Source organism: Camarhynchus parvulus, chromosome 19 (assembly GCF_901933205.1).
Source record: "Camarhynchus parvulus chromosome 19, STF_HiC, whole genome shotgun sequence".
In the NCBI taxonomy this organism is placed as follows: Eukaryota; Metazoa; Chordata; class Aves; order Passeriformes; family Thraupidae; genus Camarhynchus; species Camarhynchus parvulus.
Genome location: NC_044589.1, coordinates 3,820,137 through 3,842,032, shown reverse-complemented (window position 1 = coordinate 3,842,032; position 21,896 = coordinate 3,820,137). Strand labels below are relative to the sequence as shown.

At 51.7% G+C, this 21,896-nt stretch overlaps 1 protein-coding gene across 2 annotated transcripts in view; it reads right to left on the bottom strand.

The window, feature by feature from the left end:
- Positions 1–21,896, bottom strand: part of RNF43 (ring finger protein 43) — a 60,683-nt gene that overhangs the window by 4,774 nt on the left and 34,013 nt on the right. For both annotated transcript variants that reach the window (XR_004061283.1, XM_030962943.1), the window contains 7 exons: positions 13,918–14,040; positions 9,525–9,599; positions 8,038–8,169; positions 7,433–7,534; positions 6,589–6,744; positions 5,986–6,088; positions 3,965–5,473 (listed from right to left, as the gene is read on the bottom strand). Coding sequence is in view for 1 of the 2 variants with exons in the window: in XM_030962943.1 (XP_030818803.1) it covers positions 3,965–5,473; positions 5,986–6,088; positions 6,589–6,744; positions 7,433–7,534; positions 8,038–8,169; positions 9,525–9,599; positions 13,918–14,040 (2,200 nt within the window). In the remaining variant the exon portion in view is untranslated. The remainder of the gene's footprint in view (positions 1–3,964; positions 5,474–5,985; positions 6,089–6,588; positions 6,745–7,432; positions 7,535–8,037; positions 8,170–9,524; positions 9,600–13,917; positions 14,041–21,896) is intronic.

Here is a 21,896-nt window from a genome sequence, read left to right as displayed (position 1 = left end):
CAACAGGAGAGTAAGGGATGCACCTTTATGCAAAGCCCGCCAAGAAGGGCTGATGGAGGTGCTCAAGGAAGAGGCATAAACTCCAAGATCATGCAAGGCTCTTTGGGGTCATCCACAGCGTTATTCCCTGGGATGCCAGTGCATGGCACTGCCTGCACAAGTGGAATTTCTCCAGGGGCTGTGGACCATGATTCAGCCCCACCTGGCAGCTGGGTGAGGTTAGCATACAACTGGAGGGTGCTGCATCCCACAGGAGCACCAGCAGCTTCTGGAAGCCCTGGTTTAGGAACTTCCAGAGCCAGAGGGTGGATTTGCATCTCTGCATTTGTTACCTCTTGATCTGAGCTCTCAAAACCATTTTACTTCTGGCATCTACATCCCAGGGGCAACCAGCACCAGTTTCATTACACACCATGTGTTGCCTTTTGGGTGTTTTAAATCTTCTGGTTTCCATTTGATGCCATCAATTACTTTGTTCTAAGTACTCTCTTGTCTGCCTTCTCCTCTGCTCTCCTTATTTCATATCCTCTCTTCCCTATCCTCTGCTGATCACTTTTTTTCCCACATGAAAGTCTCACTATTCTATTTTCTTAGAAAAAAACATCACTGGGATTGTACCAGATACATTTCTGCCCTGCTTCCAAGGGGGCAGAAATTATTTCCCTTTCTTTTTCCATCCTTTTTGGTGATCAGGAGCTATGAGATCACCACAGGTTTACAGAGCTGCATAAAGGCACTTTCTGCTTGTTCCACATAGTTCCCAGCTAGCTAATGACAATGATAACAACAATAATGATAACAATAATGTTGTGATTTTTACTTAAAAGTGGCTCTGCTCATGTGTGGCATTTTGTGCTACTTACAGGGGATTTCATCCACCACTCTCTCACTCAACAGCTCAGCAGCAGGAGATCCTCCTGTGACACTCAGTATCCAGTTTTAATGCTTGACATCCTGATGGATTTTTATATGTTATACACTTGGCTATCTCCTCTCCTTGTACAGGATATTTATGAGCTTTCTGGAAGGATCATACAGTTGCAGAACTCCACTTCTCTCCTCTCTGAGTAATTCCCCTCCATTAAGTCTGATCTGCACTCTTGTCTCCTTTTTCAGTGAGTTATTTACCTGTGGGAGCACCTTCCCTTTTATCCTTTCAGAGCTTCCTTCCCCTAAAAGATCTGTCAGGTGTTACCTCTCCCTACAAAAACTGAGTTGCCTTCTCCTCTGGTTTTCACATTCAGCCATGTGCTTACAAGTCAGACCCTGTATTTGAATTTTTAACAATTTGCTTGGCTGGAAAGTCAGGATCATCATTCTGTGGCTTCAGCTATTTCCAGCTGATATTGCCCTCAGCTCTTCCTCCTCGGTCGGGGCATGGATAAGAGATTGCAGTCCACATTCAGGATTTATCAGCTTGAGCCCTGCAGGATGCCCAGTGGGTAATCTGTACCCCTGGCAATTTGTTACTCTCCACTGTATTTCAGAAGTGCTCAAACTCGTGATTTGATTCATGAGGGATTCTGCCCCCCCTGCCCTGAATGGAGCTGTGCCAGGTGAGAACCTCCCTGAGCACTCCCCTGGTGATCACCAATGCAATAAAGGCAGTTTGCTCTTGTGCTCTGCACTTACAGTCCCTGAACATCCCTCAGACTTCTGTCACTCCCTAGATCTGAAGAACCCTAGGCAGCCTTCTCCCTTCCAATGCAGCAGAAAACGTTTGCATTAATAGTCTGCGTCACACAAGCTGTTCACAGCAATATTCCCTGGCCTGTCTCTTCATGGCTCCGTACTTCACTTGGCATCCAGCTCTGTTCTGATTTCCTTCTCCAGCCACACCTTTGCTTTGGACCAGCAGTTTCCAAGTGCCCTCTCTGCCCTGCTGCTTGACCAGCCCTCTTCTGGGGCTGTGCATGATCCCTGTGCCCAAAAGCATCTTTTGACTGCTTATTTTAGCAATACTCTTATAAGACTCTCCTGTCTATGTAGGCTCCTCTTTGAAGCCTGTGCTGACACAGTGTTATAACCCTAATGCCACCCTCCTTCTACTCAGGGGCAACTGGGGATTTTTGTGTCACTCGTCACTGGACTCCACACTCTCAGTGCAGTGTCTCTCCCATGCCACCAGAAGAGACGCACACTTCCCTCTCTGTAATTTCACCTAGGAATTACAGGGTCCCACTGTTTGCTTTTCTTTTAAACTGGGTTTCTGAGAAGTTTATGTCAAAACTTTAATTTAACGCTGGGCTTTCTAATTCATCCACTTATATTTTTAGCTTTATGCCATTTATCTGGAGGCAGAGATGCATTTTTCCTTGGTCTCCTTGTCTGTGTTTTGTGTCCTGCTTGCATGGGACTGTCTACTGAGATTGTTCTTTGCTCTTTTTTGCTTCTCTATTGATTTATACTTTTCTCAAGATAAAGAACCAATGTGATTATAATTCAGAGGTTGTGTTATGTCAACCAATGTTTTCAGCTTGGTGGCTTTTCTGCATAAGCCCTGCACAAGCTCTGTGCTCTGTCCTCTGCTCTTAATAAAGTTAAATCCTGTATCTGTGTAGTCTCTCAATCTTGCAAGAGAATTCTGACTCTCTGGGTGATCTTGAAAGCATCCATAGAAGCTACTGTATTAAACAGACATAGACTCACAGCAATTTCAGATACATTGGTCCTTCTACCTGCAGGAATGGGGAGTGAAGAGGGAATGAAGGCTTGGTGTGCTTGGCAAGGCAGCTGGCACTAGCTCTGGGTGGGGGTCAGAGGGTCATCAGGAGGTGATGGCACAGACTGGGGCCACTGGGACAATTTCCAACGACACAGAAGCATCCGGGCATGGACCTTGCAATGCCCAGCACCCTGTGTTAGGTGCACACACTCCTGCTCTTGAAGCCTCACAGGTTCATTTGGGAGCTCAAAGCAAGCCCTGAGCAACCTGCCCTGAGCCAGGAGGGCTCTCTCCATGTGAGGTACCCAGGGAGGGCAGAGGCACTCAGAGCTCCCTGCAACCAGAGACATCTCTGCCCTGATGACTCCTTATCTCTCCTAACACCAGCATCCCTCCAGGCCTTGGGAGAACCTCCCTATCACCTATCTGCAGTGTCAGGCACTTCTGCACCTGGGAAAAATATCTGTTCCTGGGAGTATGGGAGGCCAGAAGGCTGCAAGGAGCCAGGACCATGCCCATCCAGCCTCCCCTGCTCCACTGCCTCCGCAGAACCAGAAGCCTGGGCGTGGGGTGGGGCTGGATAGACAAGCACTGGGAGGAAGTTATTATCTCTGTGGCACAATGGGCACAGTGAGTCACAAGTTTAAGGCCAGTGTTATAACAGAAATTAAGACAGCCAGATCTGTGTTTGGTACCTAAATCAAAAGGATTTGCCCGAGGACCTGCAATGAGTCAGTGGCAGGGCGAGGAAGGGAGCCAGGATCTGCTCCCAGCCAGCACCTGTCCCTGCTGACTTGCAGGTTGCTGCCTTCAGAGGACCTGAGAGCAAGACCTGGGAGCTAAACTCAGGTTCTTTCAAAGACACTCGTCTCAAAGGCATTTTCCCTCTCTTTGTGAGAGAGTGCAGCAGTTAGGCAGAAGGCCAAACTTTAATTACATCTGATTTCCAAAAGACACTAAAAAGCAACTCCCACGCAACAGGGGCAGGTGAGAAATGAGGGATGTGCAAATCGAGCAACTCAATTAGTCTGTTCTACTACCCCAGGCCACACACACTTCCTTTCTCACTGATTCCAGTTAGCTGGGCTTGGCTAAAACAACTGGAGCCCAAAAAGCCTTAATGATAATGACTCTGCCAGTAAGACACCCAAGACTGGTGCAAGGAATGCTCCTGCAGTCACAGCTCCTGTAGGAAAACCCATCAGGAAGGTACTAGGTGTCCTGGCAGCTGGATTTCCTTCAGCAAACCCCCTCCTCATTCTCGTGCTTGCTGCCAGTAGAGGCAAAGACGAGACTTACCCTGACCACCCTGCTGAGATGGGCAGTGAATGCGGACGCTCAGATTGTGTCTGGGGGTGCACGTCCCTGAGAAATCCGCAGGAACTGAGCGGTTTCTCTCCCGTCCTGAGAACCCCTCCTCCTGCTTCCTCAGCTCAGAGCTGGACTGTGGCACTAAACACTTCCAGAGCGGCTGGGAGCCGCTGGGCAGGGGAGCGCTTGGGATCAGGGGCTGGGCTTCGGGAGAGCAGCGGTAGCCAGCGGGATGGCCGGGAGGAAGGTGAGTGTCGCAGGCTCCGGGCTCGGCTGAGTCCTTGGTCAGGAGAGCGGGGTCGAGCTCCAGGGGACACTTTCTTTTCCTTCGGTGATGCCTGCTCTGTAAGCTGTGTCTGGGGGACAGCGGGACAGCTCCCAATTGTCTGCTGGCATCTACACTGAAGTCCAGCCTGTTTGGAGAAGTGGAGGGGGCGTGAGGGGGCTCCTGGCCTTCCTGGGGACAGGCTGGCTGGCCTGATGGAGCTGCCTCCCGCAGCACGGCACTGCTTTCCAGAGGCTGCTGAGAGTGATGGCTTTTCTCAGTTCTCTTTTGTGTCCGAGCACTGTGGAAGGCAACCTTGGCCCCAGAATACCGGGATTTGCGTGGCCCGGACCCCTGCTCGGCTCGCCCAGGGGGACACTCTGCATCCTGCCTGTAGTGGTGGTGCTGGTGGTGGTGGTAGTGGACATGGCTGAGCACCTGGGGCTTGGCCAAGGCAGCCCCCTGGGGCACCATCAGGTCCAAGGACCGGGGCCGCCTCTCCCTGGGCAGCTGTAGCTGCTCCTGACCGTGGTCCGTGGTGGGGCCCTCGGAGCTGCAGTACACGAAGGGATCATAGTCACTGCTAAGGGAGCTGCGGAACGTGGAGCAGCTGCCATGGATGCCCTGCAGGCTGACATCCGTGCAGTTCAACATGGAGTCACTGGAGGAGCCATGGCAGGGCCCCGAGCTGGAGTCGCTGCCCGGCCCGTCGGCCAGGTACCCACTGTGCTCCGTGAGATAGCTCTCCCCAGAGCCACTGCTGTTGTGCTGGTGCCCGTGGCCAAGCCCTCGGCGCAGGGTGGGCACACGGTGCTGCTTCTGTGCCGTGACTGCCTTGGGTGCCACACAGGGGGGCTGAGGCTGAAGGGGACATGTCCTGTGTGGTGCCAGCACCTGCCTGCATGCAGAGGGGCTGGGATGCTGCTGCCCCAGCAAGCCTGGGGCCAGCGGGGCCACGTGGCCGCAGGCCAGCAGGGAAGTGGCTGGTCTGTAGGGCATGTAGTGGATGGTGCCAAAATCCAGCTGGGAGAGCTCTGGAGAGTGGAAGAAGGGGTTGCCATGGGCTGACTCTGGGGGAAAACTCCTGAGGTTCCTCTGAGGATATGCTTGTGGGAGGTGGTAAAGGGCATGTCCTGGATGCTGGCGGAAAAGGTGGAGTCGCCGCCCTGGCTCCATGTCCTGAGGGACCAGCCTGGAGCTGGCAGCCATGGCCTGGTCCCCCGAGTCTCTGGCTGCGGAGAAAGAAGGAAGTATACAGCACATATTCCACAGCCCAGAAGTGAGTATACAGCACACATCCCACAGCCCAGAAGACAGTATCCAGCACATGTCCCACAGCCCAGCTGCAGCAACCCCAGCACTGATGCTCCACTGCCCTCCCACCATGGCCCCACATCCCACCCGTACTCTGCAACTCCTTGCTGCCACCACCAAACCACCCTGATGGTCCTGTACACTCTCCCTGCTGCCCCTGAAACCCCCAGATCCCACCTTCCCTTCCCCACAGATCTCAGGATTGGAATCCCTCTTCTTGGTGCAGGTCCCAGCCCAAGCCCAGCACCTTGCTGTACCCTGGTGGGCTGACAGGCAAGGGACTCCTCTCCATGCACACAGTCCCCTGTCCACTCTGTGCATAGGGACACGAGGACCTGCTGATCCATCTCCCAAGAGTAACTGGAGCTCCTGGGAACAATCCTGCACCCAACCCTGTCCTCAGTCAGGAAGTGCCGTGTCTGAGCCCTACCAAGAATATTGAACATGCAAAGTGGACACGTGTGGTGTTGCTGCAGCCAAGGGTCAACACACTCCCGATGGAACTCGTGGGAGCACGAGATGATCCGCAGTTCCTAGAAAGAAGTGGAGAGGAGGAGGATGAGCAAGGCAAACCATGTTCCAAGACCTGGATGGGTCCTTCTTGATGGAAGTGAGCCTTGAAGGACGGACAGACGTCTAAGAGTGAGGGATCTGCAGCCCAGCTGTGCATGGAGGAGGCTGTGGAGCACCTCCAGTCCTGCTCTGTGAACACCCAGAGTGGTGCAAGCCCTTGGGAATAGGGAGATTTCAGGCTGGGTGCTACGGAGCAGCAAACCAAATTTTACCCTATTTCAACATAGGCATTTTACCCCACAGCCACAGCTGGAGACCTGCCTGGAGACATCACTTCAGCAGAGGCTTTATAGCCCAGGGGCGGGCACACCTCCATGGATGCAATCCTTTTCCAGCACTCAGGAGTTCAGAAGGAAGCATCTCACAGGCCTCTGGCTCCTGCCATTCTCAGCTCCCACTGCTGACCCCCCCAACCTGGGAAGCCAGAGCCATGAGTGCAGCAGTCCTGCCCAAACCCTACCTGCCCCTCGCTGAACTCCTCAAGGCAGATGGCACAGACCGGGGCGGAGCTGCAGCTGCTGGCTGAGTCCCAGCGCGGGGCCGGCCGCGCCCGGGGCTGGTAGCGGCGTGTGGCCAGCTGCCCGATGGCCTGCAGGGTCTGCTGCTGCACCGAGTCCTGCAGAGACAGACGGGGCTTGAAGAGAGGCTCAGCCTTACTCTGCCCTCCCATATTCAAAATGGGATTATCAGAAATTTGGGGACGATACCTATCTGCAGAGGTGACTTTCTGTCTAAGCTGACTCAGCCAAAGTAGGCTTTGTCACCAGCAGGAGACATCTGGCCTTAGATATTCAAAAACCTCAGCAGTGCTGAATTTTTAATCCCCAAATGATTGTCTCTATATGGGACAAATGGGATAGTCTCAAATATGGAAATACATCTGACTCTGAGAAGATGATTATTTCATTTGTTAATTTCTATTAAGAATACTAAACCATACAATCACAGAATCAAGGAATGGCTTTGATTAGAAGGGACCTTAAAGCTCATCTTATTCCACTCTCCTGCCATGGGCAGGGACATCTTCCATTATCCCAGGTTGCTCCAAGCCCCATCCAACCTGGCCCTGGACACTTCCAGGGATCCAGGGGCAGCCAGAGCTTCTCTGGGCACCCTGTGCCATGGCCTCCCCACCCTCACAGGGAAGAATTTCTTCCCACATCTAATCTAAATCTCTTCTCTTCGTTTAAAACTGTTCTCCCTGTCCTATCACTATCTGCCCATTTCCCCTCCCAAAAGGTGTCTGTTCCTGCTTTCCCTCTATTCCTGTTTGCTCAGACATGTCTGCTCCATGAGATCCCTACCTGAGTCCTGTTCAGCTGGCACTTTGTGCGGACAACAAAAATCAAAATGATGACGACCACAGTGCTGACCACTGTGAGAAGAATCCACACATCGTAGTCTGGCTGTTGGATAAAACAGGACAGAAATTACTCTTGTGTGGAAATTACTCTTGGTGGGAGTTAGAGGCTAGGGGAATCTCCATCTTTCCTGGACCATCAGTCTTGGGAAATATCATCCTTAGCCAAGCTCCTCCTCTTTGTTCTTCACAGGTAAAATTAAAAACGGTTCAGTCTTTTCTGCACAACCATACAAGAATAGAATATCTCAGTCTTGCAGCATCTCAGCTGCCTTGAGACCATAGCCTAAGGAAGCACAAAATGAGAAAATCAAGGCTTGGTTTTACTTGAAGAGACAGAGAATCCCCTTGCCTCATTCATGATGTTAAAGCAAAAGAAACTAATTAAGCTGAAAGTGCTTTTGAGCCTTTACTTGCAGCAGGTCTGAATGCTAAAGACTCCTGCAACAGGCCGTGATCTCCATCCCTGAGGAAGAAAGCTCAGCCTCTCTGGGAAAGCCTAGCAGGCTGGGAGGATACAGGAGGCAGTGGGAATCATGTGTCTCTCACCCAAGCTGGTGGCTCCTTGACCTCTATTTTCACGTGGGCCTCTCTGTTCTTGTTCACAACGCCCATGAGGAGCTCAGCATCATGGCCCCTGATTAGGACCACAGGCTGGCTCAGGCCTCTGGGCTTCCTCAGCTGCAAAGAAACAAACACAGTAAGGGCTGATCCAGCACAGCCTGAAACAAGGATGATCCTGGCCTCCCAGGCAAGTCCATTCCTCATGATGTTTCTTGCAACACTTCAGAGACTGACTGCTCCCCCAAGTTTACACTATCCCTCTACAGTTCATCAGATGGAAGTTTCTCTTTTATCAATTTTTCAGCATGGATTTCTTTATTTTCCCTGCTGGTGACACCTCATGCACAACCAGCCATTTCCTGGTGTCTCTTGAGCTCCTTTCAAGCCCCTGTGCAAAAGCTCTTGGTCCCTCCTCTTCCCTGTGAAAGTGCCAACACCACTGCCAAGCGCTGCTTTCACCAGAGAAATGCTTCCTCTGCTCTGGACCCATCCAGCTCCCCTCCTCCCTAAGGACATTCTGCTTGTTCTGCTTGTCACCCTGGCAGTTTTCCACTGTGGTCCAGGCATCATGGCACAGGCTGGCTCAGCAAGTGTCTGAGCCTGCTCTCCTCCAGACTGACCTGGATCAGGGTGGCCATCAGACCCAGTAACCCCTTCCCATACCCTGGGGGAATCCAAAGGTCAGTGGACAGGGATGGAGATGTGAATGGAGGTGCAGATGGTCAAGAAGACCACGAAGGCAAGGACGAAGGCTCTGAGTTGTTGATAGGATTTGATGCTCTTGGCTTTTGTGTACCACATGGGAAAGCTGGAAAAGTGGGAGCGAAGGCTCGGGGTAGGGATCAGAGACTGGGATCTGAGCAACCTCAGCATCACCTCATGGACCTGCATTTGCTGCTGTGTTTCTCTGGCACCAGAAATTAAGATGGAAGTGCATGAAAGAGCCACACGGGATGGATCCAGCAAGGAGTCAGCCCAGAGCCTGGATGAGGTCACGCACCAGCTCCCCTGTCTGTTCCCTACCTAAAGCTGGTTGTTTTTCATATCCCTGGATTATCTGGATGGGGAATTGATTCCTTTCCAGAGGTAACAACAGTGCTGGGGAAAGGGACCTTTGGAGGTGTCCTAACCAAGGTTAAACCTGCACCAACAGAAAAGCAGGTTGGCTTAGAAACTTGAGAAATCACCTTTCCTGAGGTACACTGGGCTATCTGCACTATGTGGGATGGGGAAATTTATGACTTCCCAAGAGGAAACATCCAGCTCCTTACAGAAAAGTTTGATTGTCCAGACAATGTCTCTTGAGAGCATGGATGTGCCACGGAAAGTGTCTGTGTGGGGTAAGAGCCAACACCCAACACCAGCAGCATCCTGGGACCTCCCACTAGTGGCTAGGGGGTCCTGCCCTGAGCACATTTCGGGATGGGACAGGAGCACTGTGTTTCAGCAGAGGGTATCACTGGGGTCTGTACCTGATCAGCAGCACTTTCATCATCGGTGATGTCAAAAAGGATCGCACGGGCTCCACGCTCCCCTGCCAGTTTTGCCTGTCCAAAACAACAGAAGCTTCAGTGGACATTTTGTACTCTACCCTGTGTCCACACCTGCCATTGGATCCATGTCTGCCTCCTGGGTTCTTCCCAGGAGAAAGAAGCACCTGTTTGGACTGAGGAAACTGTTCCTACCTCAGTTCCTGACTTGTGTTGGGCTGCAGTGCCTACACTTGCCAGAGCCCTGCAGCTCACAAGTGGTTTCTTCCTAAAGTTGTGGAGGTGAACTACTTGGTGGCATTGCAGTCACAGCAAAACACAAACCTAACCATTCCCCAGCTGTCTGCATGCCAGCTGCTCCCTTGTTTCAGAGCTGGATTTGCTGGGGAGGGATGTGCAGCCCCGTTAGCCTTGCTGACCTCCATGGACAGCAGAAACTCCCACAGGTCCCCTGTCACCCGGCAGCACCAGGGCTGTCAGAGGGCCTGACTCCCACTCACGCTGCTCCCCCTGGTTCCCCCTGCTCATTAGGGAGAAGCTCAGGTGGAGCCAGGTCTGCTCTAGGATTAGCAGTTCGGTGGCTTTCCCAGAGGGAAGGGACAGCTCAGAGACCCACCCAGCCGAGCACACACGCCACCCTGATGAGGTAAGCAGCCAGGAGCTCGAGGGTCACCCATCTCCTCCCAGGCAGGCCCTGGAGCCCTCCAGGCAGGCAGAGGCAGCCCCGGGAGATGGAAGGCGAGCTGGGCTGGGCCGCGGTAGCTCAGGCGGAGCCCTTTGATCCCAAGCAAACAGGAGCAGGGCGGGGCCGTGGGGCACTGCCCGCCCCCAGCCGCGCTCTCAGGGATGCGGCATTCCCGGAACGGCCGGGGCGCGCCAGCTCCATCCCTGCTCCCGGGTCACCTCGGCGAGGAGCACTGGGGGCCTGGGTCTGGGTTCAGGGATGGGAATGGAGCTGCAGATGGCCAGGAACAGGCAGACGTGGAGGCCCTGAGCTGCTGACAGGATTTAACACTCATAGGGAAGCTGGAAAAGTGGGATCAAGGCTTGAAACAGGGATCAGAGACTGGGTCCTGCCTAGGATCGAAGGAACCCCAGTATTTGCCAGCACTTTCAGGGGCAGAGGACTTTCAGGGAGTGAATTCCATCCGACAGCCAGTCTTTGATGAACAACAAACAGCTCTACAATGATTTTATCCTGCTAAAGACACCGACTATGGGGCAATGAACAACTGAGACTGGACAAGTGACTTTTCCCAACATTTTTCTGATTCCTGTTGCAAAGGATACAACATCTGGTGACCAGGGACAGGGCCCAGGGAATGGCTGGAGCTGTGCCAGGGAGGTTTAAGGTGGAGATCAGGGAAAGGTTCTTCCCCCAGAGGGTGCTGGGCACTGCCCAGGCTCCCCAGGGAATGGGCACGGCCCCGAGGCTGCCAGAGCTCCAGGAGCTCCCAGGGATGCCCAGGGTGGGATTGTGGGGGGGTCTATGCAGGGCCAGGGGCTGGACTGGATGATCCTTGTGGGTTCCTTTCCAACTCAAGATATTCTGTAATTCTGTTCAAGCCTTTCACAGTTTGCTTGATACAGTAATTTTCTCAGTGTTAGCTGTGTTTGCACTGTATCTCTTCAGCCATGCGGCACAGCTGAGCTCCCTCTGGTGCAAATAGGTATTTACAGGATGATTTTGGAGGTCTCAGCAGTCTGACAACCAAGCTTGCAATCATAGGTTCACTCAGAAATAAAAATAAAGCCCCCCAAAAAATTTACAAATTATGATCAGAAAAAACAATAAATCCCTTTGAATTGATTCCAGAGGTCCTTCCCATGCCTTCCTCTCCTCTAATACTTTCCCTGTTGGTTTTAGCTTTGGAAGCTGAAGCAGTGACAGAATTTAGGAAGCAGGGAAGTGCCTCAGGTCACTGGTGGAGTTCTCGTGCTGGGCTGGCCAGGGCTGTCCGTGTGCAGGGTTTGGCTGGGTGACAGCTGAAGCAGAGGTTGTGATAACACTCTGCACATGGCTATTTTTATCATCATTGATACAGCCCTGCAATTCCACATGCAAAGCTCTGCCCCAAGACACACTTGCCAGGAAAACAAGGTTCCAGCTCCACTCAGCACCAGCCAAATCCTACAGCTACACCCCTGCTCCAGAGGAGGAGTATGGTCCTGGGATTTTGAGGAAGAGACCTCAGCATCCCTGCCCATGGCAGCAGCTCAGGATGCAACGATCTTTTAAGGTCCCTTCCAGTCCCAACCAGTTTGTGATTCTCTGATCTATACGATGTTACAGGGAGGGAGCTTGGCAGAGGCTTCAGGAGGCTGGAGAAGCAGACAGGGAGGAATTGCAGGGGATGGAGGATCCATGATACAAGGCAGGGCCTAGGGATGTCGCCAGCCTAAGAAGCATCTGCTCTATTTCATGGCTAAACTACTCCTGTTTATGGGAGAAGAACTGTGAGCCTCCCTTGGTGCAATTTTAGAGCAGGAACATCTGCAGGACTGCAATGGCTGGATATCAAAATCCAGTGCTGGATCTGGCTCTGGTAACAGAGTAGTAGTGATGATTGATGGCCAGTGAACTCAGTGTACCAGGTGAACTGAGGGTTTGTTCACTTTGGGGGGTTTAGGAGTCCTGGAGAAGGGATCCAAGTGGATGAGCAGAGTGCAGCAATGCACCATGTCTTGTCCCGCCGTGCCAACCTTCCTCAGCTGATCCTCGGACTCAGTAACACACTGGTACTTCCAGTGCTGCGATCAGAGTCTCAAAGATGAAGGACAAAACTAGCAAAACAGAATCCCAGAATGGTCTGGGCTGCAAGGGACCTTAAAGCTCATCTCATTCCACCATCTCATAGTGGAAGCTCAACACCTTCCTCTAGACCAGATTGCTCCAAGCTCCATCCAACATGGCCTAAGTTTTGAAACCTTTTAACATTCTGAAATGGAAGATGGGCCTTTGCAGCTGCTTCATCCTCTTGTTCATGATCCTCCACAGCAGCTGCACTGCCCAAACATCCTGGGGCATCCTGACACCACCACCATGTGACCCTCACATCTGGATGGACATGGCAGAGTTGGAGGCACCTGCCCAGCCCTTTTCCTTGTGTCTGTCACAAGCTGCCCAGATGGGCCCAGGCCATTCTCCAGGTGTGGGGGAACTGACAGCAGGTTGCCAACTCCATCACACTGGCTCGTGCCAACATCTGGCACCAGCTCCAGAGCAGCAGCATCCCAAATTTGGGCTGGGCAACCAGGAAGGGATAGGTACTGCTGCCTGTCTGCCTGTGCAGCCAGGGGGAACCAGGCCTGGGATGACAAATCCACCATGGCATCACATCCCTTTCCTTACTTTTGATGCCCTAGCCTCCATGAGAAAACCCTGTTGTGCAGGAGCAAACACTGGGTACAAGTTTTGCCTGTCTTCTTCAGCTGAACTGTAGGGAATATGGAAAAGGACCCTGTCTCCATCCCCACCATGTCACCACCAGCAGGAAGGTAACAGGGTGAAATGACCTGAAGGCAATCCAAGTAAAGCCAAGAAGAGCTGAACAAGGGGATTCTCAAGCATGTACAACACTTGCAAAAGCATGAAAATAGCCAACATTTGGTAGAGAGACAATCAAAAGAAAAAAACAGTGTCATCTTATCCATGCAACTTAATCAGAATCACAAAGATTTTAAGGCTTAAAATGACCCTTGTTCCTACCTGACTTCCTTATTACCAGAGAATTGGACCACTGACCTCAGCTTTTGGCACAGGAAGTGCTGTTTCACTGAGGTGCCTGATCCAAAGACCTCTGAGATCTCCCAGGGCATGACTGTTAACAAGTTGTGACCCAGCACTAGTTCAGCTGGTCTGCATTTATCTCACTGCTCAGCACTGACTCTTCCCGTGCCTCATCCAGTGAAGTACTGCAGCATTATTTTTGGAAACAGAGCCATGGAAGATGTTTTCTGTGTCCATGTTTTCCCACAGGCCAGAGAACACAGAGAAACACAAATCACACAGACCAGAAAGTGATGTGAGGCTGTAAAACAGGAGAGGCACAAGGCTACTGGGCAGCAAAGAGTGTGGAATGCTGGGTGAGGTCTGACCACCCCAGAGCTGCCAGGCTAGGGGGAACTCCATACCTGTTACAAAGTCAGGCAGTCCAAAAGGTCAAGGGATGGGTGTTTGGGATGGCTGGCACAGCATCTCACCCAAAGGACCCCTTCTGCCAAGGACTGCTTCTCCCAAGGACCCTGCTCTGTCCTTGTCCTTTTTTCTACTTCCCAACAGCTCTTTCCTTGCTGCCTCTTCCTCCCCTTTTCTTTGCTGCACCACAGATTTCACTTCCCAGGCTGACGCCATTTCAGGCATTTTTGCACTTACCTTGTTGGCCAGGGACAGGCAGGGGTTGGGATCCCGGTCCGGCTGTTCCAGCTTGACGATGGTGATGAATCCCGATTCCGTGTGTTCATCCTCGCTGGTGTTGCACAGGGATAGTGGGTGGGACTGCAGGACAAAAGCAAGGGGAAACTCAGATCCTGGGGCTCAGCACTGCAAAGGGGACTCAAGCCCCCCCTGCAAACCCTCTGGACCTGCCCAGAGGTGCAGGACCCCCATCTGCTGGGTGTCACCATAACACTGCTACATCCCATGGCCCTGCCCGAGCCAGTGAGGCTTTGAATGACACAAAAGAACACTCATTGCCCAAGCTGGGTGTCACCCCAGCCACTCCAACCACCCCCCAGAGCCTGGCTGGACTCTGGAGCTGGAGACCACAGCTCTGTGGCCTCCCACTGCGCCCCACTGACCCCCTGACACTGAGCTTCCCTGGAAGGCGGCTGGCAGACAACCCCCTCAATCCCAGGGTTATACCCATTTGAAAAGTGCCAGGAATGCTGCTGCCAGTCACGGGGAGGCTTTCTGCTGCCTGTGCAGTGATATAACTCAGCACCAATCCCATATCCACAAGCACCCAGCACTGCACGGTTGGGAGGCACCACAAAGCCACAGAGCTGCTTTTGGTAGCACCAAGTCTTGGGCATCAAAACAAGAACAGGTCTAACAAAACTATGAAAGTAAGTTAAAATTATCAAGGGTGAGAGCATCGAGACCAACTTATGCTAATGCCTAGTGCAAATGTCTGTGGCTGTGAGTTTGTATCCAACTCCTAATCATTTCTGGAACTGCTTAAAACCAAAGTAAAAGCAAATGATTTCAGTGAAAATTGAAATATTTTAAAGTAAAAGTTTGTATCCTTTTGTCAAAACACTGGTCTAGTAGAAGATGTCCCTGCCCATAGCAGTGGGGACAACTGGATGATCTTTAAAACCCCTTCCAACCCAAACCATTCTGGGATGCTACAGCTTAGACTTCACTACAGGACATCAGACAGAGTGCAACTGTACCAAGCCAAGCACCACAAACTCTATAAATCCAGGTTTTTAGGAAAGCAATCGGATCTGTTATGGCTTGGAGCAGTCAGTGAAGCTCCCAAAAAGCCCCTGCTCCCTCAGAGCACTGACAGGTGCTGCCTTGACCAACACCAACACGGCATCCAAGTGCCCATGATCCCACTGGATTCACCCAGAACAGCATTGCTTTGTGCTCTGCTTGCCTGCCTGGGACGTGGGCTTTAGATATGATCATGGCTTTGGGTTAATATGTGCTTGTCACAGCCACAGAAAAACACCAAACAGGAAATGCAGAGTGTGTCTCAGGATAGCTCCAACAGCTCAGAGGGACCCCACTGGAGCCTTCCGCAGGCTGCTCCTGGAGCTGGGGGAGCTGGGAAGGACCTTGGAGCTGTGTCCGACCCCGGCTGCGACACTCGCGGGGCAGTGACAGTCCTGTGTGCTGAGCTCAGAGCAGCCTCTCTGTGACCAGGATTGCTGGGCCTGATGCCAGCATTAGGGTGAGGGGACCTAGCACAGGGTGCTCACAGAAGCTCTGGCTGCCCCTGGATCCCAGAAGTGTCCAAGGCTAGGCTGGACGGGGCTTGGAGCAACCTGGGACAGTGGAAGGTGTCCCTGGCCATGGCAAGGGGTGGAACAAGATGAGCTTTAAGGTCTGTTCCAACCCAGGCCATTCCATGATTAATGATGAACACCAGGAATATGAGCAATGGGGCCAAGCTGCTGCACCTCCAAATGTGCATGGGGAACATATGGAAAATGCTGGCAGCTGCTCTGGAGCAAGACCCAGATGAAAAATCTGGAGAAGACCTGCTGGTACCTGCACCTGAGACCCTTCCCACAAGGGCAGCTATCCATGGAGCTGAGGCAGAGTAGTGGACCCTCATTATTCTGTGCTGGGTCCCTCACAGACACGATCAGGCTGGAGGCTGAGCCCAGGAGCCTTCTCAGCACCCTGCAATGCCCAGGGGTAGCTTGGGGACACAGGTACCATCTGCCACAGCCACACACTCCATTCATCTCTGCTCCAGAGACCTCTTTCCTCTCCTCCCCTCAGCTCCTTCTCCTGTTTGTTACTGTACAGTCAACTCCAGCAGCAGCACAGCAGCAAGACATGGCTCTTACTTTCTACATCCTTCAACAGCATTTCTTGGCATTCCCACTGCCCTGTCCCTGGTATTATGAGTGAGGGATCCTGGCTGCACACTGTGCTCACAGGACAAGAGCAGACTCGAAAAATAATTTAAGGATGATGTGGAAAAACAAATATTATGAGATTTCTCCGTGCAGAGGACTTGTGCCCCATGCCTGGCTGCAGCTGCAGAGTCAGGATCCCTTGCTCCCTCCTGGGTCTGTGCCTGCAGATGGGATCCCAGGCATGGCATCCCCCTCTCTGCCAGGCTGGGCACTTCTGCAGCACCGACTGCCACAGCCACGGGGCAACAGCTCCTTACAAACCCTTATCTGATCTAGGAGACAACAAAATCCCATTGCTGGAGAGAGGGGATGTGTTCCCAAAATCAGAGAGGTTTCATACATGCTGCCCAAATCCCACCACACTCCTCTTCCAGCACTGCCCAGGGGCTCCCAGTCAACAGAGGGACCTCTGGGGTTATTATGCTGTTCCAGCTAGGGCTCCCTGGTGGAAGACACATTGCTGTTCTGCCAGATCCTTCTCCCAGGACAATCCCTGCCTGCCTCTGTGCTCCCGGGATCCCAGTGGTGGGCTGGGATCAGCTGGCAGGGTTTGGACCCACTCTTAGATAATTCAGCCCTGCAGCTCTGTCCACACCCTGGCCCTGGTAAGACACTGCCAACCTGTGACCCCTGGCTTTGTCACTCCATCTGTCTCTGTCACCACATCCCATCTGTCACATCTTCTGAGAAGACACAAAGCTCCTCCTCATCCCTATCTTCTTGATATCACCTTTTTGGTTTCTTGTTTTCTTACCTTATGGCTTCTCTTTATTTTCTACCTTTTCTGTCCAGAGTACTACTCCTAAAATACTGAAGTTCACACCAGCATGAATCACAGGTTGCACTGAGCAGCAGAAACATGGGGAAAGGTCCTGGGGAATCAGGCATGAAGAGGTGCACAATTCCCACTTAGGAACTTCATGTAAAAAACAGGAGGAAAAAAGGTGACTCTGAGAGGTCATCTAGCCCACTTTGCTGCCTGAAGGCAGGATCAGCCAGACCTAAAACATTCCTCTAAGACACTTGCTCAACCTGTTTTCAAGACCTCCAAAAAGGGAGACTCCTCACTCACTGCAGGACTCCCTTCTCCTCCACATCAGAAAGTGTATTGCAGTGCCTCACTGGAGTTGGTTTTGCTCCAGCATGAGCCTATTAGTTCTCACTGAATCAACCATGCCCATGGAAAAGAGATTATTTGTGCTATTTTTTTTTTCCTCCCCAGGGAGACTTTAAACATTCTTGTTCTCCTTTCTGTTCACCAAGGAGTCCTGAGGGACAAGGGCTGAAAAGGGACTCGGAGAAAATCCTCAGTTTTCTCTGTAAGGGAACTCAGAGCACTTCCCACGCTTTCTTCATGGGGGAGGAATCAAAATTTGATCTGATCTGCAGTGGCAGGAGAAATGGTATAACCAACCGATAGGATTGACATGGAAAAGACAGGAAGAGAACAGGACAGGAGAGTGTTCACCAAAGGGCTTGAGAAAAATCTGAACTCTTCACTACATTGACTACAATCCCAGAAAAACTGCAGGCAGCAAATACCAAAATGCACTTGAAGGAGTCAAGAGCAATGCAGGAAATGGCAGATTGATAATGCTAACTTCCCTGCCAAAAGAAAAGCCAGGTTAAAAAAACAAGTTAATGAAGAGAAGGGAAGAGCTAACAGAGCTTTGGAAAAGGAAAGGGACAGTTCACAGAGCCACAGGGTTCCTCAAAGCAGTCAGTGAGTGTGGGACTAAAGGTAGTTCCATGAATGCCAGACTCTGGTGTCTCTTCTGTTCTTCTGCAAGGTCAAGGGTATGGAAGACGATGGAATATTGCACAGTACTGCCCAGGGAAAAGGACTTTGGACATGCGCCTGAAGCAACAGAACAAGGGGGAATAGCTTCCCACTGCCAGAGGGCACGGTAGATGGCATATTGGGAATTAGGAATTGTCCCCTGGGAGGGTGGGCAGGCCCTGGCACAGGGTGCCCAGAGCAGCTGGGGCTGCCCCTGGATCCCTGGCAGTGCCCAAGGCCAGGCTGGACAGGGCTGGGAGCACCCTGAGATGTCCCTGCCCACGGCAGGGAGTGGGACGAGATGGGCTTTAAGATCCTTTCCAATCCAAACCATTCCAAGGTTCTATGATCTTCAGGACTAAAAAGAGAAGAAAGCAGGGCAGCCCTTACAATGAACTCACCAGGACAGTCCCAAGGCAAACTGTGTTGTCCAAATATTCACAAATCACATGGAAAATGAGAGGGATGGTGAAACGACTGAACTCTTCAGTAACACATAAAAATCCAAGCTGGTAAATATTAAAACTGCCTAGCAAAGGACCTCATGCTACTGAGTGATGGAGTGATACAGGATATTAAAATATGCAAATATGAAAAAATATATCCAGGTATTTTACACAGGGATGAGCTCTAGGTGAGGAGTTAATGAACAGGAAAGAGCTTGGAGTCATGGCGGGGAGTTTTATGGAAACCGTTGTTGAATCACCCAAAGCAGTCAAAAAGCAAACAGGCATTACTGTAAAAAACAAATGAAAAATGAAAATCCACTAGATAAAGCTGCAGTGTGTCAACATTTTGACTGTTACAAGGAGTCCTGCTCACTCCATCTCAAACAGAGATTTCTGTACAAGTGATTAAGTGAACAAGAATTCTTCAGCTTACTACAGGTTAAAGCTACAGAAACTCATTAAAAATATGAAGAATTCCTGGATCAAAACATCAGGAAGAGCTGTTAGATGCAAAGGTGAGGACACCAGCCTGGTTGTGGGCACAGCCTGCTGCAGTCAGGGGGCTGCAGAGGATTAACCATCGGGATTTGCCTGTGCTCTGCACATTTTGGGGCACACATGGGGTTCTGCACTCACCAGGCAGCACCATGGGCTGCACACTCACCTCCCCACTAGAAGACTTTTGCCATGAATATTTCATCGAGGAACCAAATCCAGAATACAGCTGGGATTTGTGGTCAGTGGTGCCAGAGAGCCAGGACAGCATCTGTGCCCAGAACACCAGCTGAGCCAGCTGCTGCCTTATCTGTGGGACAGTACTGTGACTTCTGGCTGTGTGCCAGCACCAGTTCTACTTCCCCTCCTCTTGCCAGTATTCCAGCAGGTAGAATCCCATGCAAGACCTTGAGGGAATGCTCACACATGCAGGGCCAGGAGAAGGGTGCAAGGACTTTGTTCAGGACAGCAGGGCCTCCCCTACCACAGCTCACGCCAGGACCACTCTCCATCTCATGCCAGGACCATTCTCCACATGCCATTGGCGCCACAGCCTTGAGTGGATGAAATGCCTTGTGGAAAATCTCCTTCAAAGATGAGCTACAGCCAAAGTAGCAGTGAGGGGATGAAGGAGCCTAGGGCACCACAACAGCACCTTTGGTGACACAGAGCATCTCGGACATCGTAGTGCCACGTCCATGCATCTATGGGAGACACTCACTGCCCACTGCTGGCTTCACCCAGCTCTCATGTCACTGTCACCCAGCATGAGCTTCTGAGGCAGGATATGGATATTTCTGGATTTGTGGATATGTCTGGCTCAAGACACCTCTTCCCTGCTGGAATTCTGTCAGTGAGCCTCTGAGGTAAGTGAGGTTTGTATTCCTTTGTAGGTTTCAAAAGGCAAGTGGAAGTGGTCTCCTACTACCCTCTCCATCTTTGCTGTCAACACTAGCCTGGATGTAAGAATTACTGGGCAAGATCCTCTGCTGGATCTATGAGGAAATGGAAACAGGGCACCTGAGACAGGATTCCTGTGGGAAGGAGCACAGCAGATGTCTCAGCTCTAAAAGCCAGATCTGCACCTGCACAGTGCATCTCCCAGAAGTGTCAGAGCATAGGCAGTGCCCCAGCTGCTGGCACGAGGGACATCTCCAGGGACCATGCACAGCTGGGATGGAACAGACCATGTGCACTTCTCAGTCACTGCAGAATGCTTCTGACAGCAACACTGCCCTGTTGGGACAACCCAGACATCAGATCCTCCTCTCCCAGCCTGCCCAAAGCTCAATCTGGTAAGACGCCGGACCCAGGTGGGGATCGGACTCTTCTCCCAGACAAGTGACAGGACAAGAGGAAACAGCTACAGGTTGTGTCCAGGGAGGCTCAGGCTGGACATTAGTAAGAATTTCTTCATGTCAGGTATTGGAAGGGGCTGCCCAAGGAAGCAGTGGAGTTCCTATCCCTCGAGGTGTACAAGGAATGGCACTCAGGGCTCTGGGCTGGGTGACAAGGTGGGGATTGGTCACAGGCTGGACTTGATGCTCTTTGAGGTCTTTTTCAACCTCAGTGATTCTGTGACTCTATGAATAATACTGTGTGAATGTCTTTATTGCTGTAAGAAAGGCTCTTGAACTCTCTCAGCTTTACCAGCTGAATAGAAGTCACTCTTACCCCAAGATCATTCCACTCTACTCACAGAGACATCAGCAGGAATGACAGAACACTACCACAGGCACAGGAGATGCTGCCAGGAGGCTGAAACACACTGACAGCAGATCTGGAAAGTGCTGTGGGACACTGCTAGGACATGGGAGGATGAGGAGGGATGGGGCAGGGAGATGAAGTGGATTTTAGCCAGGAAGAAGATGGAAATAGCTAGCTGGAAAAGAACAGCAGAGTGTTTCAAGAGGCCCAAGGGAAAATTGCCACTTCCATGGCTCCCGGGCATGAAGCTCAGCCATCAGGATATGGGGCTTTTTTTTAGTTTACCTGCATAAAGTTTCAAGAGCTGTTATAATAGCAAACACACCTTACCCACATGTGAGTCACAGAGAAACACATTCACTGATAACAGACACATTATTCTTAGAGAGACTCAGGTCCTACCTCAATGTGTGAACAGCTCAGACAACCATCCAAGTCCCCTGAAGGAATGGCCAGAGGTGGGAGAGCAGACAAAGGACCTACAAGGTGCCTGTGCAATACTCCTGTGCTTGTGCCCTTACTCAGGCTCATGAACTTCACTACCACTGGCCCGAGCCAAGGGTCAGCAGGGCCTGAGGGTTTGATACAACAAATCAGTCCCTAATCAAGAAATTACTGGTTTTCCCTCTCCTTTTCATTACCAAGCTGGTGAGCAATGAAGAGCAGTGCTGAACCCAAGAGGGATGTTTATTTGATTACCACACGTGCAGGATTAGACAGTTTAGGTGGTCTGGATCTTTTCTGTCGCTCTCTACAACTCCCTGAAAGGACTTCAGAGCCAGGTCAGGGTCAGGCCCTGCTCCTAGGGAACAAGAGACAGGACAAGAGGAAATGACCTTAAACTGTGCCAGGGGAAGGTCAGGTTGGACATCAGGAGGACTTTCTTCCCAGAAAGGGTGGTCAGGCCTTGGAAGGGGCTGCCCTGGGAGACGATGGAGTTCTCATCCCTGGAGGTGCCCAAGGAAGGCCTGGACGTGGCACTGAGTGCTCTGGGCTGGTGACAAGGTGGGGATCAGGCACAGGCTAGACCTGATGGTGCTGGAGGGCTTTTCCAACCTAAATTATTCCCATGGGGCTGGAGAAAACTCTCAAATACCCCTCACTGACAGCTCTGCTGAATTTTGTTCTCCTGCGGACAGAGAAATCCCACATGAGGGAAGCAAGTGTCACTTCCGTTGGCCCAGCCACCATGAGGATTGTATGGACTGGCAAGGAAACCTCTGGCAAAGTTCCATAACAATGTCTGGTTAAACTGTCTCTGCTCCACACATCCATGCTGGAATATCAAAGGCAAAGGGAGTCTGGTCAGCCCTGACTCACAGC